The sequence below is a fragment of the Octopus bimaculoides genome, chromosome 4 (assembly GCF_046866305.1).
Source record: "Octopus bimaculoides isolate indiv1 chromosome 4, ASM4686630v1, whole genome shotgun sequence".
In the NCBI taxonomy this organism is placed as follows: domain Eukaryota; kingdom Metazoa; phylum Mollusca; class Cephalopoda; order Octopoda; family Octopodidae; genus Octopus; species Octopus bimaculoides.
The window spans coordinates 38398613-38421037 of NC_142931.1; the positions used below are offsets into that span (position 1 = coordinate 38398613).

Genomic DNA, 22425 nt, shown 5'->3' on the forward strand with positions numbered 1-22425 from the left:
TGATGTCATGTTGACTCTTGTCGTTGCATGTTGTGAAGTTCCATTGAGTGACAAGCAACATACATTCAAGTGAGTGGCCTGCTCTACTCTCAATTCCTTACATTTTGAAAACCAGCTGCAAAATATAAGAAAATAGAAAACAATAGCTATATATATATATATTTTTTTTTTAAATTTAGTATGCAGTTTATTTACATACTCAATATGTTTTAAATTACTTTTTTTTCTGCATTAACTCAGATATTTTCTATTTCTTTTGAGAGTAAATCATTCTTTTGTGTCACACTGCTTTTTGTGTGTTTGCAAATATCATTATAAGCCTGTAGTTTCTTTGCACGTTGATTTTTTAATAAATGCATTGTAAACTATTCTTAAAATATATGCTTTACATATATTTGCATTAGTCAACAGTGATATTGGATCTTTAGTGAAAATCTGCAACCAAAGAATATGCTGCTGCTTTCATCTCCTTCCCAGGTTCTTAGCTCAGAATATTTTCTAATTTTCATTATAATTTCACTATTTCTGCTCTTCATTTTCAGACTTGTTTTAGTATTATTATATTTCTATCAAATTCCAAATATATATTGCCTACGAAAATTTATATCAGACTTGAATGTAGAATAATCAATTATATTGTTTGAATTTCATGATTTTGTTCTTTTAAGACACTAAATTTACTAATTATCTTTTGTGAGTTCTTTTTTTAAAATTCTCCCCGATTTCAAATTTCAGAAGACATTTTAATAAAGTTATGAAAAACGAAAACCCTAAAAAAAGCTAAACTATAAAATCTAGAATTTATTTAATGAATTTTTTAAAAAATCACTGAAGTTTACTTGTTCATCAGGAGAATTTTGCACTAAAATGTTTATATTTTTGGAAACATCTGTTTAATACATGTATTTTGGTATCAGAATTCTTTCGTCAGTTTGAAACCTTCTTGCTTACTCCTGACATTAGACAGTCATCTTTAAACAACACTTTAGGATTTAGGCTTAATACAAAAACACATAAATACTGCACTCAGTTATTAATCTGAAAAGCAGCAGCTTGTTCAACCATTCTTTTTCTTTCTCTTTTACTAGAGACTCTCAAGACATTTTTCAATATGTATCTTGTTTAAATATTGTATTCTAGTTATTAATGCATGTGTGTGTGTGTTTCTTATCTTTCATCAGATGTCTCCATGTACTCATTGCTATCACCAGAAGCCAGTGATGATATGGAGGTAAGTGAAATGTTTTGAATCATATCAATGTGCATCATATTTTTTTCCTTTTGCAATTGTGGGTATAGGCATGCCCAAGTGTTTTATGAAGTTCACTTTGCAATCTGAGTGTCTGGGTTCAATCCTACTGTGTGGCATTTTTTTACCATAGCTCCTAGGCAACCCAGCCTTTGAATTTGAGTACGCAGAAACTAGTATGCCTATAGATAGGTTGAACTTATTCAAAGGTTCAGTTTTGTCATGCTGTTACTGCCTGCAGATTACATTAAGTACAGGTGTCTGTGGAATGCTCAACCACTTACACTGTAATTCATTAAGTTGGTAGTTCTGTTGATTGAACAACGGGAATACTCAATCATTGAAACCAACAGAGAATCCATTTACAACTATTACCAGTACTTCTCATTAAAAGAGGTGAAAATTTAACAATTCAGCAATTTTGTTATTGGAAACTGAACCAATGTATCTACGGTTTGTCAATGAATAATTCTATTGTTTCTGTACTATTTATTCAAGTTTAGCTATAGCTTTAATTTAAGCCAATCCACTTTCAATAGTTTATTCAGTCCCAGTATTATGCTTGTGAGACTAGGCTTCAGTATAGTTATGTACATAGTAGATAGGAAAATGTGGAAAAATGTGGAGGCGCAATGGCCCAGTGGTTAGGGCAGCGGACTCGCGGTCATAGGATCGTGGTTTCGATTCCCAGACCGGGCGTTGTGAGTGTTTATTGAGCGAAAACACCTAAAGCTCCACGAGGCTCCGGCAGGGGATGGTGGCGAACCCTGCTGTACTCTTTCACCACAACTTTCTCTCACTCTTACTTCCTGTTTCTGTTGTGCCTGTAATTGAAAGGGTCAGCCTTGTCACACTGTGTCACGCTGAATATCCCCGAGAACTATGTTAAGGGTACACGTGTCTGTGGAGTGCTCAGCCACTTGCACATTAATTTCACGAGCAGGCTGTTCCATCGGCAGAGTGCCAACAACAACAGATAGGAAAATAATTCATTACTCTCATAAAAGCAATTGACAAATGTATATTGTATAGAAATTAATATTGTTGTTTGTTTATGCACCACTGCCTTATATAACCCTCATTTTAAAAACAGATTTGATACTGTGCTGAATTTTTATGTAAAGCTGGACACTACGTGTGCCAGTAAATTATAATCACTCTAAGTGCCATTCCATATTTAAATTATCTTGTACCTATTTTAGTTGTTTCTCTTGGTTACTACATATATATATAATATGAGCATACACACACACCTGCAATGGTGATTGAAATGGAAAAGAAGCAAAGGCACAGCAGCAATCTGACTTATCTCAAGAACATTTAGAGACTAGAGAAACTGGCAACTGTATTCCATTCCTTCACAAGAGAAAGATCAGATGCAATCAAAAATTAATGAAATTCAGAAATGCCAAAATTAAACTCTGAAAGAAACAAATTTAAAGAGGGCAAATATGTATATTTGAAAATAAATATTGTTTCTATATTATATCTACCATTATCATTGATCATTCTAGTGCACCTTACGAGATCTTCTTCAATGATCTTAAATGCTTTGATTTTAGAGCATAGGTAAAATTTAAGACAACTAGCCTTCATTCAATAGATTTAAATTGTTATCACAATGCTACATTTGAATCGGGATATGGTCTCACAAAATCATTAGGAACTTTTAATAGAATTGTATAGCATTTCCACAATGATCACTTTTTACATGCATTTGAAAGAAAATGTTTTATTTTTCTGTTCTATTTCTTTAGATATCTAACTTGATTGGTTTACCAGGCTATCTCCCTAACAGTAACATTGTATCCAGCATGAATAGCAGTAGTAGCTGCAGTAACAGCAGTAGTAGTATTAGCAGCAGCAGCAGCAATAGTAGCGGGTGTAAGAGCAGCAGCAGCATCAGTCATAGCCATCCACCCTTACCTACCACAGTTATGACTAACTCCATTGCTGTAACCACTTCATCTGACTGTTTGAATTCAAACCTCAACCAACTCAATCAACCTGATGTCATATCACTTGATTAAAACATCTTGATGCATCTCAGTGTCAATACACTCATAAATACTGATATGTTTGTAAATAAAGAATACATTCAAACTTGTTTCACAGTTCACAAACTGTTTCTGCATACTGGTACTATATACTAGCAAACCCACACACACACGCAATATATTTGTGTATGTGTGTGTTTTATATATATATATATATATATACATATATATATATATATATATGTTGAACATGTGCATATGTATATAGATTTAGAAAACAACATTGACTGATTGCGCAAGGCAGCAACATTATATATATAGTGATTATTTATAACACTTGTCATTACTTTTTATAATATAAAGTTTTGAATTTTATCACAGCATCGTACAGTTGTCAGTGATGTAAAACTTAGTTGGTGGTTGCTTTAAGCCTTTTTATACAATCATTTCTGTTCAAAATTTATTAGACTAGTACTGCATACATTTGAATTGTAAAGCATTTTCATCCTCAAATAGGTATCAGGTACTATATTATTAGGATTCATTTGCAGTTAGATTCTTAACTGTCTTTACTTCAAAAATGGAAGTTATGAAAGAAAAAAAAAATTTCTATTTTCATAAAATTGTTCAGACGTTCAAGTGTTTACGAATTTAAATATCTAAAGTATTTAAATAATGGTTAACTATATTTATAGTAAACAAGCGATTAAGCTCATCTGATAAAAGTGTGATCTACATTTATTGCATATGATTAAATATCCTTTAAATCTAACATCAGGAAAATATATTTACATTAAAATCAATATTTATCATCTGATTTCTGTGTCAAAATTGGACTTCGCTGAATTTAGACATACCAATTATTGATTTGAAATGAAAGTATGAATCTTATAAATCTATTCATTGACTTTTTTTTTTATTTTTCTAAACCTCTCTAAAGATGATAATAAAAATAATTCAATAATATTTCTGAATTAAATAATAAATACACAGATAGATTTGAAGACTTATTTTATTCAAACTATAAATATTAGGGAAGAAAATTAAGAAAACTTAACAAAAACAAACTAATCACATATTGTAATTGTAAATTACTGTTGCTAATTGTTGATGTTTTCATAGGTATTTTACCTAAGAATAAACTCTGGTTGTGATCCAATCATTTTCAGTGTGTGTGTGTGCGTGCATGCATGTGTGTGCATGTCTAATACTTTCACACTCTTGTAAAATTTTGTTTTGGGAAGGGGCTTAATGTTTATCACAAGATCCTGTGAAATCACATGCAGCAGAGTCTGATGTGGTTTTCACCTATTTCATTCTATACCATGTCATTTTACCATTTGCAAATATTCTGATATGTTATTTACATCCATTTGATTTTCTTTGTTCCCAACCATGAACCCAAATACTATGAGTATAAATCACATTTCTTAAGCCACATTGACAAATCTAGATTATATTGAATTTTTATTTAAAGGTACAATTCTTAACCTGGAGGAAATTTAAAGCATTCAAGTGGCAAGATTGCTTTTAGGTTGAAAATTTATTTACATTGAATTCATTTTTTCTTGGTGTTGATTTTTTTTTTCAAGACTAATTTTTTTCTTAATATATGGGAAACAGGGTTACATAATAAACTGGTAAGGAGGGAATGCTGGAAAGAAAAAAAAAGATTAAGAAACAATGATTTAAAGCAACTAAAGTTTATTTCATTTATAATAATCTTTCTTGGACACAGATGAAACCTGAGTGCAATGAACTTCATATTGTCCTACAGTATTGCAATATTTTACAGTTGAAGTGGCTGTAAAGAACAAAACAAGTACCCAGCTCTCAGTGAGAATTTGTTAGAAACATATCAGTAGTGGTAAACTGTATCGTTCGTTCGTCGTTGGCACGACGTCGAGGGTTCCAGTTGATCCGATCAACAGAACAGCCTGCTCGTGAAATTAGCGTGCAAGTGGCTGAGCACTCTACAGACACGTGTACCCTTAACGTATTTCTCAGGGATATTCAGTATGACAAGGCTGGCCCTTTGAATTACAGGTACAACAGAAAGTTGTGGAAGAGTACAGCAGGGTTCGCCACCATCCCCTGCCGGAGCCTCGTGGAGCTTTGAGTGTTTTCGCTCAATAAACACTCATAACGCCCGGTCTGGGAATCGAAACCGTGATCCTATGACCGTGAGTCCGCTGCCCTATCCACTGGGCCATTGTGCCTCCACTGCCATAAACTGTATCAATATATTGCTGATCTATAAGAAACATTATTTCCAATTTTTCATGTCTCGGTGGGGCATTACCAGGCTTGAGAACTGATTTGGTTATTGTTTAAATAAATAAATTATAGTTGGTTTATTTAGTACATTTATAGAACTCTAGGAGTTGCAAGGATGACGACAGTTTAAAATGAATGAAAGAGGAAATGATGTTGAGTGCTAATGTTAATCTAGCTGTTACTATCTACAATTTTAGGTGTTTTTGTTACTATACACTTCAGCCTACTTGAATATTATGACAAAATATAAAATAGATATCCACTTAGATAAGCTAATAGTAACTTGACAGCTGCTATCACTAACATTCCCCACCATGACCACCATCTATTTTTGAAACCAATAAATATGCTTTACTAACATTTAAACTACATCACTAACTTCATACTCTTAAAGTTCATAATTCTTATTAAATTACACTATATCATTGGATGGTATAAAAATTGGAATAAAAATGATTTAATTAGAAATATATTCCTATTTGAATTTAATTAGAGATTTCTTTATTTTCTGTTTTATCATTTGAATCCTTCGGGTCTAGAAATAGTAAAATGGCTTCCATGAAATGGCAAACATTTAATGAAATTCTGGTTTCTACTAAGTAGTCATAATTACTTCCTTTTATACTTTTCTCACTATAACTATCAGTTACTTTTAATCATAAATTGTGCAAAGAGCACAATTTGTGGTTACAGATAACTCATAGTTGATACATGTCAATTTATAATTAACCATAATTTTGGTTTCCTTTTTAAGTTGTAACATCCTTGAACACTAAGTTGAATCTTGTATAGGAAATTTGTTGCATCCAATGAAATGTTTGTCATAAAGTGTAGTTGTTTGGTATTTTAGCTGCTAAAATAGTCTTGAATTGAAGTTAAAACTAAAGAATATGCAATCACTTATTTTTTTCTGTTGCTTCAACTTTTGTTAAACTAATGTGTGTCAAATATAATTTTTAAAAATATCTCTTAATATCATAGGTATTTTCAAGTCATTGATATCCTTAGTTGGTATAGCTACACAATAGTAGCTGCATGGTATTGCTGTGATTAGAACATGGGGTTAGATTTTTTTTTTAATGATTATCAGTACTCTTCTACTTGGGGTAAATAATGTTTATATAATATTAAATTATGCTGTTGGGATGTTTTCCCTTTTTAATATGATCGACCTAAACATACTTTTTTTTATATTTTGCTGATTCTTGTCAGATGAGTTTGCAAATTAAAAAAAGTGTCTCGGAAATGTTTAAACAAATTCCTTTTAGACATCCTTTACATCTGAATACTCTTCTTTCATATCAACTGTTCTCAACTGTACAATGAAACTGATGCCTATTTTTCTGCTTGATTAGAATGAGGAAATTAAGGTAATGTGCCTTGCCTAAGGGTACAATATAATGCCTGTGGCAGGGTTTGAATAGTCCAGTATCTTAACCATTCAGCCACCATTAAAGCTTTCTTTTGGAGGCAGTGTGAACGTGTTTTCATATCTTAAAGACCATTTTCATTATTATTACTTCTGATTTGTGCTAATATCCAGAAGTATCTCATCCATCCAAAAATCTTATTCCAAGGTACATTGTTTTAAACATACTGATGGTTTATATTTTTACTGTTTCATCTTGTAAAGTGATCCTGCAATCAAGCTGGTGTTGTTCACTCGAGTGTTTTTAGAACCTGGTGAGCGGGGGAAGAAAGTTTTGTATTTGATCTTGCCATCATCTCTCTATTAATACAAACCTCTTCTCTTTGTTTCTCGTAATCATCTAGAAAAAAAAGCAGAAATCAATTCATTAAACCATATCATATTTACAGTTGCTTATTTTATGACTAAAATAATTTCTTTTTCTCAGTAACTATGTTCTGTGAACATAACTAAATAATTGTTGACTGTTTTATTCCTAAAACACAAGCCAACTTCATGAGTTTAAAATATTTATAAAAGAAAAATTTTTTTTTTTTTTTTTATTTTGTTGAATAAACAAATTTGAAGGAATATAGAGATCCTACTTTTATGGTTTAAAGTTTCTTCAAAGGAACACATTTCCTAACTCTTTCAAAGTTCTCACAACATTTTCATCATTTATTTTAAGACCTTTTTTTTTTTCTCCCCTTGAACAGTTTCTCACCTTCCAGAAATGTTTGCTTCCCTACTTACAGGGGATAAGTTTAACAATTTTCCCCTTAGTGGCAGGCAAGGGAGTGAAAACTTGTAGATGGAGGTTTTATTGCTTGTATCCCCCAACTGTTAAAATCATTTTGTTTAGAATCGAAAACTTAAAAGGCAACTCAATGAGCCTTTCTAAAAAGACTTTAGAACAGAAGTGAAAATATATCACTCAAAAGGCTTACATATTTTTCATATCTGGGTGATTTTATTTATTATTTTGTTCATTAAAACTATTGGATTTATCCTGCTTTCTGTCTGTGTACATACTTTATTATGTATTTTGTACATAGGGCTATTTTTGTTTTATTATAATTTTGTTGTTCTCTTTACCTTGTAAAAATATTTCATCTGATGCACTACAGCGCTCAGTTAAAAAAAAAAAAAAATTCAGTTAGGCACCTTTCTCATTATTTTTGGTTTTAACTGAAACAACTTACTCTTGCTTATATTCCATCACTTTTTCATCTTGATTTTTCAACTGTAATCTTTTAATTAGAAAATGCAAACAAAATTAAAGATTATCCTGAATGTGAAATAATTTGCTTTTTTTTTTTTTTTGTCTTTTCAAGAAACCTGTTTATTGTTCATAACTTTAACTGCCAACATAACTAAGATTAATAATTTCTTACTTTCGTACAAGGTACAAATTTTGGATATGAGGTACAGACAGTTTGATCTCAGTACTCGACTAGTACTTGTTCTTATCAACCCTGGAAGAATAAAAAGGAACATGAACTCTGGCAAGATTTGAACGCAGAAATATATAGAAAGGCATATTGTCACGTACTCACCAGTTTCATCCATGTTGTTTAATAAGAATATGTATGTGTATGCTAACAATTACCATTGCTAATTATCCTTGATATAGATGGCACTGTACCTCTCTCCACACCAGAAGGAGTTACTAAGCTTAAGAGTAGTTTTTTTTTTTTTTTTTTTTTTTCTTCTTTTTCAACCTTAAGGATTTGCAAGTATATGATAATTCATTGAGCAGTAATTCTTGTAATAATTATTTTGATATGTGCCTTCAGGCAAATGTTTGCACGAATCTTCCTTTCAGATGCTACCCACTTACTCTTCCCATCCAGCCCACCTGAATGGGAAGAATCAGAACAGCCATAATCAATGTAAGTTAAGTCTGGTGGGATTGTTAAAATGGTTGACAGGATGTATGTAGATGTGTTCTGTGTGCAAGAAACAAGATGGATAGGGGCCTCAGCTAAACTTCTCACAAAGATATAAATTCTGAATAGGCATAGTGATGTGACATACTTTTGCTAGGGAAATGGGTAGATAAGGTGATTGAGATAGTCTAGTCTGAGTGTACGATGGGATAATTAAGCTTAGACTAGTCTTGGGGAAAAACACAGCAGCAACATTTATCTCAGCATATATCAAGACTGGCAAATGAACTAAAGGACTGATTTTTATAAGGTGCTTTTGCAGATTACTTTGACCAATGGCAGTGATTTGGACATGTTGGGCAATAACCTGATAGATTAAGTAGGAAGGTAGATAAAACACAAACCCCTTCAGGTAGATGGCCCTGCTCAGTAGGTAGTAACTCTATAAGATGTACCCGGTGCAAGCTATGGACACATAAGAGGTGCAGCAACATCAAAGGCAGGTTAACTAGCAAGTTAGTTTTTGTTTGTGGCAGATGTTCAGGTGCAATAAAGACTGTAAACAAACAGGAAACAACTTCTATCTCATTCCAGGGTGAAAAACTAGAGGTAGTCGATAGCTTCCGCTATCTGGGCGACCAAGTTAGTAGTGGGGGTGGGTGCGCTGAAAGTGTAGCTGCTAGAATAAGAATAGCCTGGGCAAAGTTTAGAGAGCTCTTACCCCTGCTGGCGACAAAGGGACTCTCACTCAGAGTGAAAGGCAGACTGTATGACGCATGCGTACGAACAACCGTGAAACATGGGCTGTAACTGCTGAGGACATACGTAAGCTCGCAAGGAATGAAGCCAGTATGCTCCGTTGGATGTGTAATGTCAATGTGAATACCCGTCAGAGTGTAAGTATCTTGAGAGAAAAGCTGAACATTAGAAGCATCAGTTGTGGTGTGCAAGAGAGACGATTGCGCTGGTATGGACATGTGGTGAGAATGGAGGAGGATAGCTGCGTGAAAAAGTGCCACACCCTAACAGTTGAGGGAACCCGTGGAAGAGGTAGGCCCAGGAAGACCTGGGCTGAGGTGGTGAGGCAAGACCTTCGAACATTGGGCCTCACCGAGGCGATGACTACTGACCGAGACCTTTGGAAATGTGCTGTGCGTGAGAAGACCCGGCAAGCCAAGTAAGATCGTTGCCAGTGCCCCTGGACTGGTTCTTGTGCGGGTGGCACATGAGATGCACCATTTTGAGCGTGGCCGTTGCCAGTACCGCCTGACTGGCTCCTGTAGGATTTTCGAGCGAGATCGTTGCCAGTGCCCCTGGACTGGCTTGTGCGGGTGGCACATAAAAGACACCATTTCGAGCGTGGCCGTTTTCGTGCGGGTGACACGTAAAAGCACCCACTACACTCTCTGAGTGGTTGGCGTTAGGAAGGGCATCCAGCTGTAGAAACTCTGCCAAATCAGACTGGAGCCTGGTGTTGCCATCCTGTTTCACCAGTCCTCAGTCAAATCGTCCAACCCATGCTAGCATGGAAAGCGGACGTTAAACGATGATGATTCCAAAATGTACAATGTTTGCTCTGGCTTTGGTCCTAGAAAGGTCAGAACAAGGTTGTTGGGGGTTTTGTGATGCAAATGACCTGATGAAACCAGCCAGTCATCTAATCACCTAACAGTCTGGTGAGCACAGAAGCTGGATTTATTGCATCTTCACCAGAAAATGGAATAGATGCTTTTGAATATAAAGTCTGGGTGAGGAATGTATAGCCTAACAAAGGTTAGTGGGTAGTGATTTCAGACTTAGAGCTAAAACCAGTCTGGAAAAGAATGTTACAAAAGCTTAAAGATTCAGTGAACAGTAAGAAATTTAGAGAAGTATGAGTTGAAGCATTTGATAGGAAAGAGGAGATACGTATATTGGAGAAGAAAACTGGAAATTCCTTTAGGACAACCTACTGGGGCTACAGACCAAATCTGGCTGTTACAAAGTTCCAGTCAGATCAAGGACAATGTAATGGTAAAATGAGGCAAAAATGAAGAATGGGAGTAGCAGAGAATTAGACCAGGTTTATTTAACAAGGAGGAGAAGCTGAATGGAAGTAGTTTGCCAATGTGTTACAATATAAGGATCAAAGGCATGAGGTATTGTGGATTGCACTTAATGATTCTGAAAAGAAAGAGGAATGCATGGGAGAAAGATGGTCTTCCTAATGTGAACCTAACAGAGAGAGCAGCTATCCTAGTTGGCAACAGTATAATAGATAAAGAAATTAAGGGTATGAAAGCAGGGAAAACTCCTGAGTTAGTAGTGGAATGGGATATAACCTAATGATGGTAACAAAAGGTCCTTCTCTCAGGGTGAAAGGCAGATAGTATAATGCATGTGTACAAAGAGTGTTGCTTCATGGCAAGGAAAAGTAAACTATGAATGCAAAAACTAGAAAGGAACGAAGCTAGTATGTTCCTTGGATGTACAACAAAGTGCAAATGTGTTGTGAAAAATTGGGCTCTAATTGTGTTTTTTTTTTAAATGAGAAAGATACATGACTGTAAAGTGAACTATAATTTAAAAGAACAATAAAAGAAATCAAGGAGACAGTTGTATAAAGAAGTGCTGATTGTTAATTGTGGATGGAATTTGTAGAAGGAAACACAGGATGAAATAATGGTGATTTACTGTGCTTGAAAAAAACATCCATCTCAACAAAAGTGAGGTCCTAAATGCTTCATATTTATGTATACATATATATGTTTATACCTAGTTTTCCTTTAAGAGAAAAATTGGGCATAAGAGGCATCAGATGTGTGCCAGAGAGGAAACTGCACTGGTTTGGTTATGTGATATGTATGAATGAGGACAGCTGTGTAAAAAAGTGCTGGGCTCTATCTAATTGTGGAGGGAAGATGTGGGATGAAGTGGTGAGAAAGCATCTTCAGATGCTGGGTCTCACTGAGGAAATGACAATTGACGAGGAGTTGTGACAATTTGCTGTACTTGAGAAGACACCATGCTAAAATTGCTGTCATCCATACATACAGGCTTGTCCTTTACAGGTGCTGGTGCCACACAAAATGCACTTGTGCCAGTGCTGTGTAAATGCACCCGTGCCAGTGGCATGTAAGAAACACCCAGCACACTCTGTAAAGTGGTTGGCATTAGGAAGGGCATCCTGCTGTAGAAACTTTGCCACAACAGACAATTGGAGTCTGGACAGCTGCCTGGTTGGCCAGCTCTTGTCAAACAGTCCAACCCATGCCAGCATGGAAAATGGACATTAAATGATGACCCAATTGGTCTTGTCCCTGCCGTAGCACCTAAACTCCTTGTCAAACCTTCTTCATCTCTCATCTAAAACTAAGGCACTGTTTAGCTGCTATAATCATATGAGTAGAATATGCACACATCTCATCCCTCAGTAACGTCTCATCTCCTTGGATCCACTTCCTTTTAAAATACATCCCTCATTCTCAATATCATCCCTTCCTACTTCATTTTCCACAATCGTCCCTTTCTGTGCTAAGATACATCTGAGGACTGCCATAACCTTATTTTTTTTTTTATCTGCTATTATTCTCATCATTCTGATATATCTGCTATTGAAGGCTTCCCTCTCCACTTTCACAATACCCATCCCCACATACACTGACATCCATCTCTGTCACTGTACATCTTTCTGTCGTCACCCCCACTCTCCCAACCCATACATCATCTACATATTTTCTGATCTACCTACAAGTTTGTTATGCTGCTGCTCACCTCCCTGTACTGCCACTTATTACCTCCTGTTTCCTAAATCACTCCTATTCCTCCACCTTCTCCCACCTTGATATTTACCTTCAACCACACCTCCACTCAAGTTCTATCCACTACGTTCTCCTCTACACCCATCTCTAACCATCTGTTACTCTCTTTTCACACCAATCATCATCATCATCATTTAATGTCCGCTTTCTATGCAAGCATGGGTTGGACGATTTGACTGAGGACTGGTGGACCAGGAGGAGACACCAGGCTCCAATCTGATTTGGCAGAGTTTCTACAGCTGGATGCCCTTCCTAACGCCAACCACTCCGAGAGTGTAGTGGGTGCTTTTACGTGCCACCGGCACGAGGGTCAGTCAGGTGGTACTGGCGATGGTCACACTCGAAATGGTATATTTTACGTGCCACCTGCACAGGAGCCAGTCCATCGGCACTGGCAATGATCTCGCTTGAATGTCTTCACGTGCCAGGGAGGCGACGTTGGTAATGATCAACGACCACGCTCGAAATGGTGTATTTGGAACTTATCTATTCTGCCTGATTCTTTGTCCATATTCTTTCCTAAATTCAACTTGTTTCTTGAGAGTATGCTCTGACACTAAGTCACTGCCATTATTGTTTTCTTTCCAGCTACGCCATCTCATATATAATGTTCGGTGGCCACATATCTCCTCTAAGCAAAACACTCTGTCATGCATTAACGTCGCAACACCTGGCGTAAAGCCACCTATCTCTCTTTAATACAACCATACTCAGTTGAGAGTCTTTTCTTTGTCTTGATGACCTCACTTAGTGCTTGTGTTATCAAAAAAGCACCGTAAAGTGGTTGGCATGAAGACGGGCATCTAGCTGTAGAAACCATGTGAAAACAGAGACTAGAGTTCAACACTGTTCTCCAGCTTTCTCAATTTCATGATAGCTTAAAACTATCATCTTGGAAATAGATAAACAACTCGTTTTTATTGCATAATAGAATCATATAAAAAAAAAAACTTTGCATGTTGTGATTTTACTTCAATCATTTTATCCCAGCTTATATTTAACAAATAAAAGTTATGAAGTCCCAACCAGCTGGGAAGAAAAGTATTTCCTCTTATGACCATCCTTGTAATAATTGAAAGGATGTACTATTTAGTGGAAATCGTTTTTAAATCTTGAAGGATTGGATAGATATGCTTATAAGGTGTGGTTCAGTGTTGACTATATTGTTCATTGCCAATAGAAATGTTACTTTGCTACTTGAAGATATAACCATACCTACTTCCTTAAATATACACACAGACATATATATACATATTTATCCATTGTTTATGCTAATCTGAAATAACAGATTAGCATAATCAATAAGGTACCAACTTAGTGACAAAATGTTCACAGGTTCATGTCCCATCATAGCACTATGCTGTAAAGCTAATGGAAAATCACATTTTAACTCCAGTTCCGTGACTGAGGCCACTCCAGCTAAAATTACATTTAGCTAATCTGTATTATACTCTTTAGAATAGTGGGATGAGATTTTTAGCAGCTTGTACTATGTAGAGGGCTCTTCTCTTAGAATCACATGTTACTGTGATCAGTGTTAGAAACAGCAAGACTAATGTATAATTCTTTAGTTAGCTTTTAGTGCTGAGCTGAATTCTTCCTCATAGATTTAATTTTGAGTTAAAGCTTTAGCAGGGTGATAAAATCTGAAGTAGTAAAATCCTCAGGTGTATACCTCCACATGCAAAGCATTGGTTTATTTCCTGATTTCTGTCGTGTTTTTTAGAAAACACTTTATCTCTATTCTGACTATTTCACACTTGCTTTATTTGCTTTATGTTCAATTTCCTCTGTGTCGTGTCTTAATTTGACTCTCCTTTCAAATTCTTCTGACATTTACTGTAGAGTTACATCCTGGTTTTGTTCTGGCTTTGTAAGAATTCTAGTTCTAACTTCTGCATCCTTTTTGGCAGTAAGTCCTTGTGTAAAAATCAGGCATTTGAACATATCTGGCATTAATTTGTCCAGCTTAAGCTTCTTGCATTCCCTGTTTACTCTTCCAGCATATATGAAGTAGTCCTTGTCGTTATTTTTCTCTATGTTCAAACATTTCCACCGTGTGTTAAACAATGAGCTTTTTTTCATTGAAAATTTTACACAATATATCTATTGTGTCATTAAAGTTTATGTTCGAAGGTTTTCTTGTGAGTACATAATTACTGTATCATTCATGTTCTGTTGCTGCTAGTTTTCTCAAAATTAAACGGGTTTCCATTTTCTCATCCCAATCTTTACATTCTTTCTTGAAGATTTTCTCATATCTTATGTAGTATGCTTCGAAGGTAACTTCTTCATCAGGTTCATATTTGAACTCTGTTTGGAGTTCATGACATAGTCTGCTGAGAACACTTTTTCTGACTTTCCTGACAACTTCAGTAATTGCATGTGGTTGCAAAGCAAGCTTTTTAACCGTGTAGTCATTGCTAAATAATTTGGCTTAAACTATAGAAAACCTCAGAAATATTTTGTATGTATGTATATGTGTGTGCGTGCACATTGTGTGTATTCTCTTGTCTAGGCATCATGTCATGGTTGTAAATGAGCTACATGATCATACAAGTGAGGTTCTTTATTTTCAATCTTCTGAAAAAAAAGTCTAGCTGTAGGAAAATATTACTTTGCTTGGAAATGGGTAAAGGCTGGCAGCAGAAAATCTGCCTCAACAAATTCTATCTGATCCAGCAAGCAAGGAAACATGAATGGTTTAATGGTGATGATAATGAATAATCTATGGACCTTTAGTGTTGTATCCCTTTCTCAGTTAACATCTGCTCCACCCTCCATTAAAATTAATGTTGCTTTTAGACAATTAACTCAATTTTCTTTTAAAAAGTGAAATAATGAAGATGGAAAAAATAATTAAAATGACAAACCAATTAACTTTAGAATTTATGTTTAATACACAGTTTACTATTTATCAGAGTAAGAACTGAGATTGGTCAGACACTGGACTTCAAAAAATATATTTGAAATATAAAATAAGATCAATGTTCGAAATTTGTAAAAAGCACATCTGAAGATCCCACTGGTTGAAATATAGCAAGAAAAATAAATTCTCTAAGAGTCTCATATTATAGCAAGATTGTCTCGAAACATTATATATGTATATCTTTGGGTAATGGTGAATTTCAAAACAAGAGGAAAGGACAGGTTTGATATTTTCTTCCCCTCTAACAATTTTGGTATAGCAACTTCTTTCCCCCCCCCCCCCCAATAGAGTTAGCTTCAATCAGATATAGACTGAATATGTGCGTTTCACTGCAAGATTCAGTAAACAATGGTTTGTATTAATTGTTTGGTATGAAATGTTCCCAAACAATCAATTTTCTATTAGATGAAAGCTGTTACCATATGGATGTATGATATATAGCTGCACAAACAGGAAATGCTTCAGAGAAGGACACTTCAGTTAGTAAGTTAACAGAAAATAACCCTTCCTTGATTGTTGGAACCAGTGTATTTGATATAACTTTTCACTACTTCCAAACCATACTTATTTCAAAATTCAATATCTGACAAAGCTGCAACGATTTCATGAATCTTCAAAAGAAAATATCTTTCTAATGGTTATATTTTCTTTTCTAGATTAATTACACCATTATGGAATTGGACTTTTAGTGTTCATAAATAAATTTAAAATATAATTTTTATAATAGAGTTAAATATATAAAATGATAAGAAACATATAAAAGAAAATTTTAATAGTCAAATTGAAATAAAATAAAATAAAAGTTTTTTGGTACTATTTATAATTTTAACAAATGTCATTTATGTGAAACGACAAAACAAAAATTGTGTTATGGGATAACAAGTAAAAACTCAACTAATTACTTTTGGACAAGAACAACTTTTTTAAAACAGTTTTCTTCATGAAACTTCTAACAATATATAAATAGAAAAATTTATTAACTTAAAATTCAGCAGTAGTTATTTTTCTATATCCCCATTTTTATTCCAGATCTTTTGCATGATGTTAATAGCAACACCAATTGTTAGAGCACCAACTACCATTCCCTGAGCTTTCACTCTCAAGTGCATTAGGTATACTGAAGTAGACATTTTTCCACGGTTTTTGTAATTATAAATTCCATATGCAACAGCACCAATACAACCAGCAATCCCTGTGGAATAAAAAAAAAAAGGAAACATTATAACAAGTCAAACAATTTTATTAATCTGGAATAATAAATAACTTCAGATCATTTTTCGAAATTAGTCTTTGAGATTGTTATTGAGAACGTCCCTTCAGATGTAAGCTAACACCTTTGGAATATGTTGTTGAGCACAGTATTCTTCAAAGTAGCCTATTTTAGAAACAATTATGGGAGGTAATAATTACTTTTAACTAGCTTGCTTGAAACAAGCTGTGTAATATGCCTACACTACATAGTTTTATTAGGGAGTATAAACTGAAATGATATCTTTTAAATCAAAACAAAGGGGGTGCTGAAACGTTCCTGGCTTTGGGTAAAAGAAAATACAGGAGGATCAGTTAATTATGATTTTATTCAACATATTCCCCTCTCTGCTTCACATACTTATTGCAGTGGTCCTTCAATTTTACTAAGCCCTGTAAAAGAACTCAGAAGGTTGGGCCTCCAACCAGGCCTTTTGCAATACCCTTAAAGCCAGGAACTTTTCAGCACCCACAGGTAATATGGTATCATTTGGTCATAGCCATTATCAACTCCTCCATATATATATTGAAACTGCATACCATAACAATAAGACAAATAACAAAAAGCATTATTAGTATCAAAAGAATCCTGTGAAATATTGTATTTCCTAATACTCACCACCAACCAAATAATATGTGCAAACTTTATTACCATGAATTACAATGTTATCAAACTCATTTTCTATTCATGCCATGTATATGTATTCATTTATCTAACATTTGATTGTCAGCTCTTCAAAAGCATTTAAACCAGTCATATCCAGCCCAAATAATCTACCGTTTTATGTTCAAGTTGGTTAGACCCATCCTCTCAAACCTACTGTACAATGTTATTCTAAAAATATGTAACCACATCATTCAAATCTTGAAGCTACAGGATAATGCATGGTTAATTCAAAACAATGCGTATAAATCATTATCTCATCATCATCATCATCTTTTAACATTCAGTTTCCACACTGGCAAGCCAGAGTTACACTAGGCTCCATTTGTCTGTTTTGGCATGGTTCTATGGCTGGATGCACTTCCTAATGCCAGTCACTTTACAGAATGTACTGGGTACTTTTACATGGCACCAGCACAGATGCTTTTAATGTGGAACTAGCACAGATGTTTTTAATGTGGAACCAGCACAGATGCTTTTTGTATGGCACCAACAGGTCACCAAGTATCTTGCAAAATAAGGACCTCCCGGCTGAGAGAGGGAGACCACAATTTTACTTAGCTCTGTGTCTTCTCAAGCACAGCAAATCACCAGAGATCTCAATCCCTTGTCATCCCCTCTGTGAGGCTCAATATCTGAAGATCATTTCTCACCACTTTGTCCCATGTATTACATTTGACAGAGTAATCTGAATGCTTAAATAATATTAGCCCTATTAACTTTATGAGGGCCATATCTGGATGCGTGTGGAGTTGTATGTGCCTGAGTGTAATAAAATTCAAAATAAATAACAACTAACCAATAGGCATAAATGGAGCCTCTCTTATCTTCCGCAATAACTTGGACTCATTATCTTCTTCAAATGTTGGATATTCTTTATTATTTCCTGCCATCATCTACAACAGAAAAAATAAATTTTACAGTGAATTGAAGAAACCAAATAGTGGAAAAAATATTTAATTTTCTGTCTATGCTGGCCTGGACTGGATGGGAATCATGGTGAGAGTCAGTTCTTATTGGGGTTAACTCTTGCTCTTGTATGTTTCCTATTTGGCATAGTTTCTATAGCTGGATACTCTTCCTATCACCAAACTTTTACAGAGTCTATTGAGTACGTTTTATTATGGCATCAGCACTAGATAGGTTATGTCCTCAACTAGACTGAAGAGCTGCCTCAACCCTGTGTTGTCTCTATTCATTTTCTACTTAACAAAATGTACAGAGTATATTTTACTGTACACTAGAACTAAAGAGGTTGTCTCCCACCCCTGTCATAAAAGGAAAGGGTCCTTACTGCTCTATTCAAGGCAACCTGACCAAAAGGTGATGAAGTATGATAGGAGAAACAGAGGAATAGGTGTGAGAGGGTAGTAAAGAGAAAGAGACAGTGATAGACAGTTACATCTTGGCAAAGAAATTGAATATAAACATATCATGAGTGGTGTGATGGGAGAAGAGGGACAGAATAATGGAAGTGAAAGTGTGATGGGAGACAGAGAGGTTGATTGATGTATGTTAGCGGTGATGGATAGCAATAAAAAAGGGCAGTAGTGAGAAAGGGAGGAAGAGTGCTGGACTGCAATAAACACACACACACACACACACACACAGTACCAACCATTCTTGATTTCATAAATAAAGTAAACCACAGATTAAAATGTACCTCCCTTCCTTCAATTTCAGAAACCAGTCATTCCTTGGATCTGGTTTTCTTTTATACTTACAGAAAGAATTGTTTAACATCTGAAAGCATAGTTTCTTAAGAATATGCACATTCAAAAATACAGTCAAGTGAATAGAATATTAAAAAAAAGAAAGAAAAAAACAGAAATATTGTACACTTTACATTGATTTTGAAGATGCATCAATTAGAGAAATAATGTGTGAAAGAGTATAGAAGTAAAGCAAGATAACAGTGTCAAAGAGTAATAAAACCATATGAAAATTTGTGTATAGAGTAATCTCTCAACTATCACAAGTGTTATGTTCCAAAACCTCCCGTGATAAGTGAAAATCTGTGAAGTAGAAACAGTACTGTACTGTATATATTTTTTATCATTTTTATAATGTGTATATATTTATTTTATTATAAATGCAAAACACCACCACACACTCGCCTCTTGAGTTTCATTTTCCATACAGTATGGGTGATATTTTGTTTACTCGTCTATGGTACACTAAGTATTTTCTTTTAATATATTTTAATTAATGTGTTATACAGTACATTACTGTACTCTATTTTTATTTATTAATTTTTAGGCGTGAAAATTGCTTAGTTTACCACAGAAATAATTAAAATCTAAAAAAATATAAATATTTATCAGTAGCAGAAACCCACGATAAACTGAGGAGTCCCCGATATAAATTTACATAATTTAGCCAAAAAAATTCACGATACACTGAATGCGAGATAGGTGAATTACAATATACTGAGTGTGCAATAGGTGAACCACAATGTACTATGTTTCATGATAGGTGAACTACAATGTACTGAGTGCACGATAGGTGAACCGCAATATGGTGAGGGATAATAAGATAAGTGTGTACATGATTTTTAAAATTATATAAAAAGAATCATGATATAATAAGTATAGATAAAATAGAAAACTAGTTTTATCATGTAATTTAGTTGATGTATCAATTTAGTCAAAAAGTTTTTAACTGTAAAAACATTGGTTTTGTATTTAAGATTTTTAAAGAGCAAGAAAAGAGTACATAATAATTGTAATATTAGAGGGAGGGGTTTAGTTGATTTTCAGTGATCCCAGTACTTGACGAGTAACTTATTTTACTGACCCTGAAAGGATGAAAGGCAAAGTCAACCTTGGCTGCATTTGAACTCAGAACATTCAGTCAAGAAATGCTACTAAGCATTTTGTCTGGCACGGTAATGATTCTGCCAGTTTGTTGTCTCATGGTTGAAAATAATTAAAAGTTAAAATATATATGTTATAGTGTTATAGAACATTTTATTTTATCAGGCACAATAATAGGTAAGTTAGTGTTAAAATAATTTTAAGAATGAAGCAGTACTTTTTAAACTGGTGCTTGCAAAGATATGTTACAAAGAAGTTTCCTTTGCAAGTATGTGGTATTAGATTCAATTCCACCGTATGGAATCTTGGGCAAGTGTCTTCTATCATAACCTTGGGTTAACTAAAGATTTATGAATGAAATTTGGTAAACAGAAATGGTGTGGAAGTCAGACAAATAAACTTAATCCATTACCTGGTTTAATGTCACCTGCTGGCCCTTGAGTACATTGAGTGAAGTCCAATATGTTGCAGTATTTAGACCAAGTCTCTGGTTTTAGGGTAAGCCCTTCCCTACTGTCACCCACCCTATTTGTTGAATTAATGATAAAAAATCACTGAGTAAATATGAAAGATAGTAAATTGATTGGCTTAGGATAATGTAGAAATTAAATAAATCAGAGATGACATAAGCATGAGAAAAAACCCCAACATTTAAGTTAGTATTAACATATTCAATGTATAGGAGTGGCTGTGTGGTAAGTAGCTTGCTTACCAACTACATGGTTCCTTATTAATGCACACACACACACACACACACACACACACACATGATGGGCTTCCACACAGCTTCTGTCTACCAAATTCACTTACAAGGCCATAGTAGAAGACACTTGCCCAAGATGCCATATAGTGGGATTGAACCCAAAACCACATGGTTGCAAAGCAAACTTCTAAACTACACAGCCATGCCATTCTTTTTTCGTCTATAGCAGAGAGTATCTCTGAAATATATAGTATCTAGACATAACGCCACTTGGAGAAATGTGCTATGTAGTTCTTTACTCTGTTTAATCCACCACAACCAAGACTATGCACCTACAAATGTGTTTTATATATATAAAGAAACACTTAAGTATCTAATTTATCTTTGAAGTATCAGAATGGAAAAATATGCAATATGTAGGAAATATGCTGTGATATGGCAGTGAAATACTGGCAGTTATTCAAATTAGCTATGAATAGAGAGAAATAAATATAAGACAGGTTATGTAATATTACCATATTAGAGAAAGCAACTGGGAAGTTGTCAGTTTTGCCCCCAAATTACTCTGTATCAAGCAGACCTGTGATCAAAGGCATTCTAAATGTGTCTTTTCCTGAGGCAAAGTGCACCCAGCACTATACTTTCAGTGCTTTTTTTTTTTTTGGCTCTTTCCTAAGATAGTACAGTGGAATTTGAGAGAGACTTGGTTGCCATTGGCTCAGAACTGGACAGTAAATGGTGTTAGCATGATGTGGGAGTCACTGCATTAGTACTTGCATAGCAAAAGATAGGGATGATACTACAGGAATAAGAACTATGAGGAATTGATGAGTGAAAGAGACCCACAATGGAAGTAAACTCATGGATTCTTATGAAGAAAGAGGCTCAGATTTGAGCATATGGAGCCTGAGTGGATTTGAAACACTAAATGAGATAAGTCAATGAGGGAGCCTCATTGACCAGTTTGGGATAGCAGCTAAATATTTCTCATATCATGCTTTGCCATATAAAAAAAAGAATGGTTACAATGTAGTCCTTGATATTCATATCAAGGGTAAAAAAGGCTAGTCATGGCTGAAACTTTATGCAAAGGTTTGCTTGATCGAAGCTGACCTGATGCTAAAACCATCAACTGCTTGATGAGATGCTACATTTCAAGTCTGTATGATGTATGCTAGTAGCAACATGTAGACATTATGATGATAGTGACGATGACAAAGCTGATAAAACTATATTCCAAATATTAGAATACATTGGAAGGAAAATAAACTACAAAATAACATTACTTACACAGAACAACAAGCTACTGTACTATATACTGTCTTAGAATAGATGGCTATTTCTATTGCCATATCATTTAGTTTTGTATTTGACATTGGACAACAGTATTATTATGATGTGGTTTGATATACATTTAAAGATGAAATTATCTGTACCAATCATTC

General features: G+C 34.7%; 2 protein-coding genes across 7 annotated transcripts in view; one reads left to right on the forward strand and one right to left on the reverse strand.

Annotated features, from left to right (window-relative positions):
- LOC106878598 (E3 SUMO-protein ligase PIAS2) overlaps nucleotides 1-8231 on the forward strand; it is a 116861-nt gene extending 108630 nt beyond the window's left edge. For all 4 annotated transcript variants that reach the window (XM_014927858.3, XM_014927884.3, XM_014927893.3 and 1 more), the window contains 2 exons: nucleotides 1182-1231; nucleotides 3007-8231. In XM_014927858.3, the coding sequence (XP_014783344.1) occupies nucleotides 1182-1231; nucleotides 3007-3279 (323 nt within the window). In that variant the 3' untranslated portion in view covers nucleotides 3280-8231. The remainder of the gene's footprint in view (nucleotides 1-1181; nucleotides 1232-3006) is intronic.
- Nucleotides 8232-15825: 7594 nt separating this feature from the next.
- Nucleotides 15826-22425, reverse strand: part of LOC106878669 (HIG1 domain family member 1A, mitochondrial-like) — a 38779-nt gene continuing 32179 nt past the window's right edge. For 2 of the 3 annotated variants that reach the window (XM_014927957.3, XM_052966998.2), the window contains exons 2-3: nucleotides 18261-18357; nucleotides 15826-16741 (exon numbers count right to left, since the gene is read on the reverse strand). In XM_014927957.3, the coding sequence (XP_014783443.1) occupies nucleotides 16548-16741; nucleotides 18261-18357 (291 nt within the window). In that variant the 3' untranslated portion in view covers nucleotides 15826-16547. Of the gene's footprint in view, nucleotides 16742-18260; nucleotides 18358-20689; nucleotides 20803-22425 lie in introns of all 3 variants that reach the window. The other variant, XM_089350594.1, reaches the window with a different exon arrangement.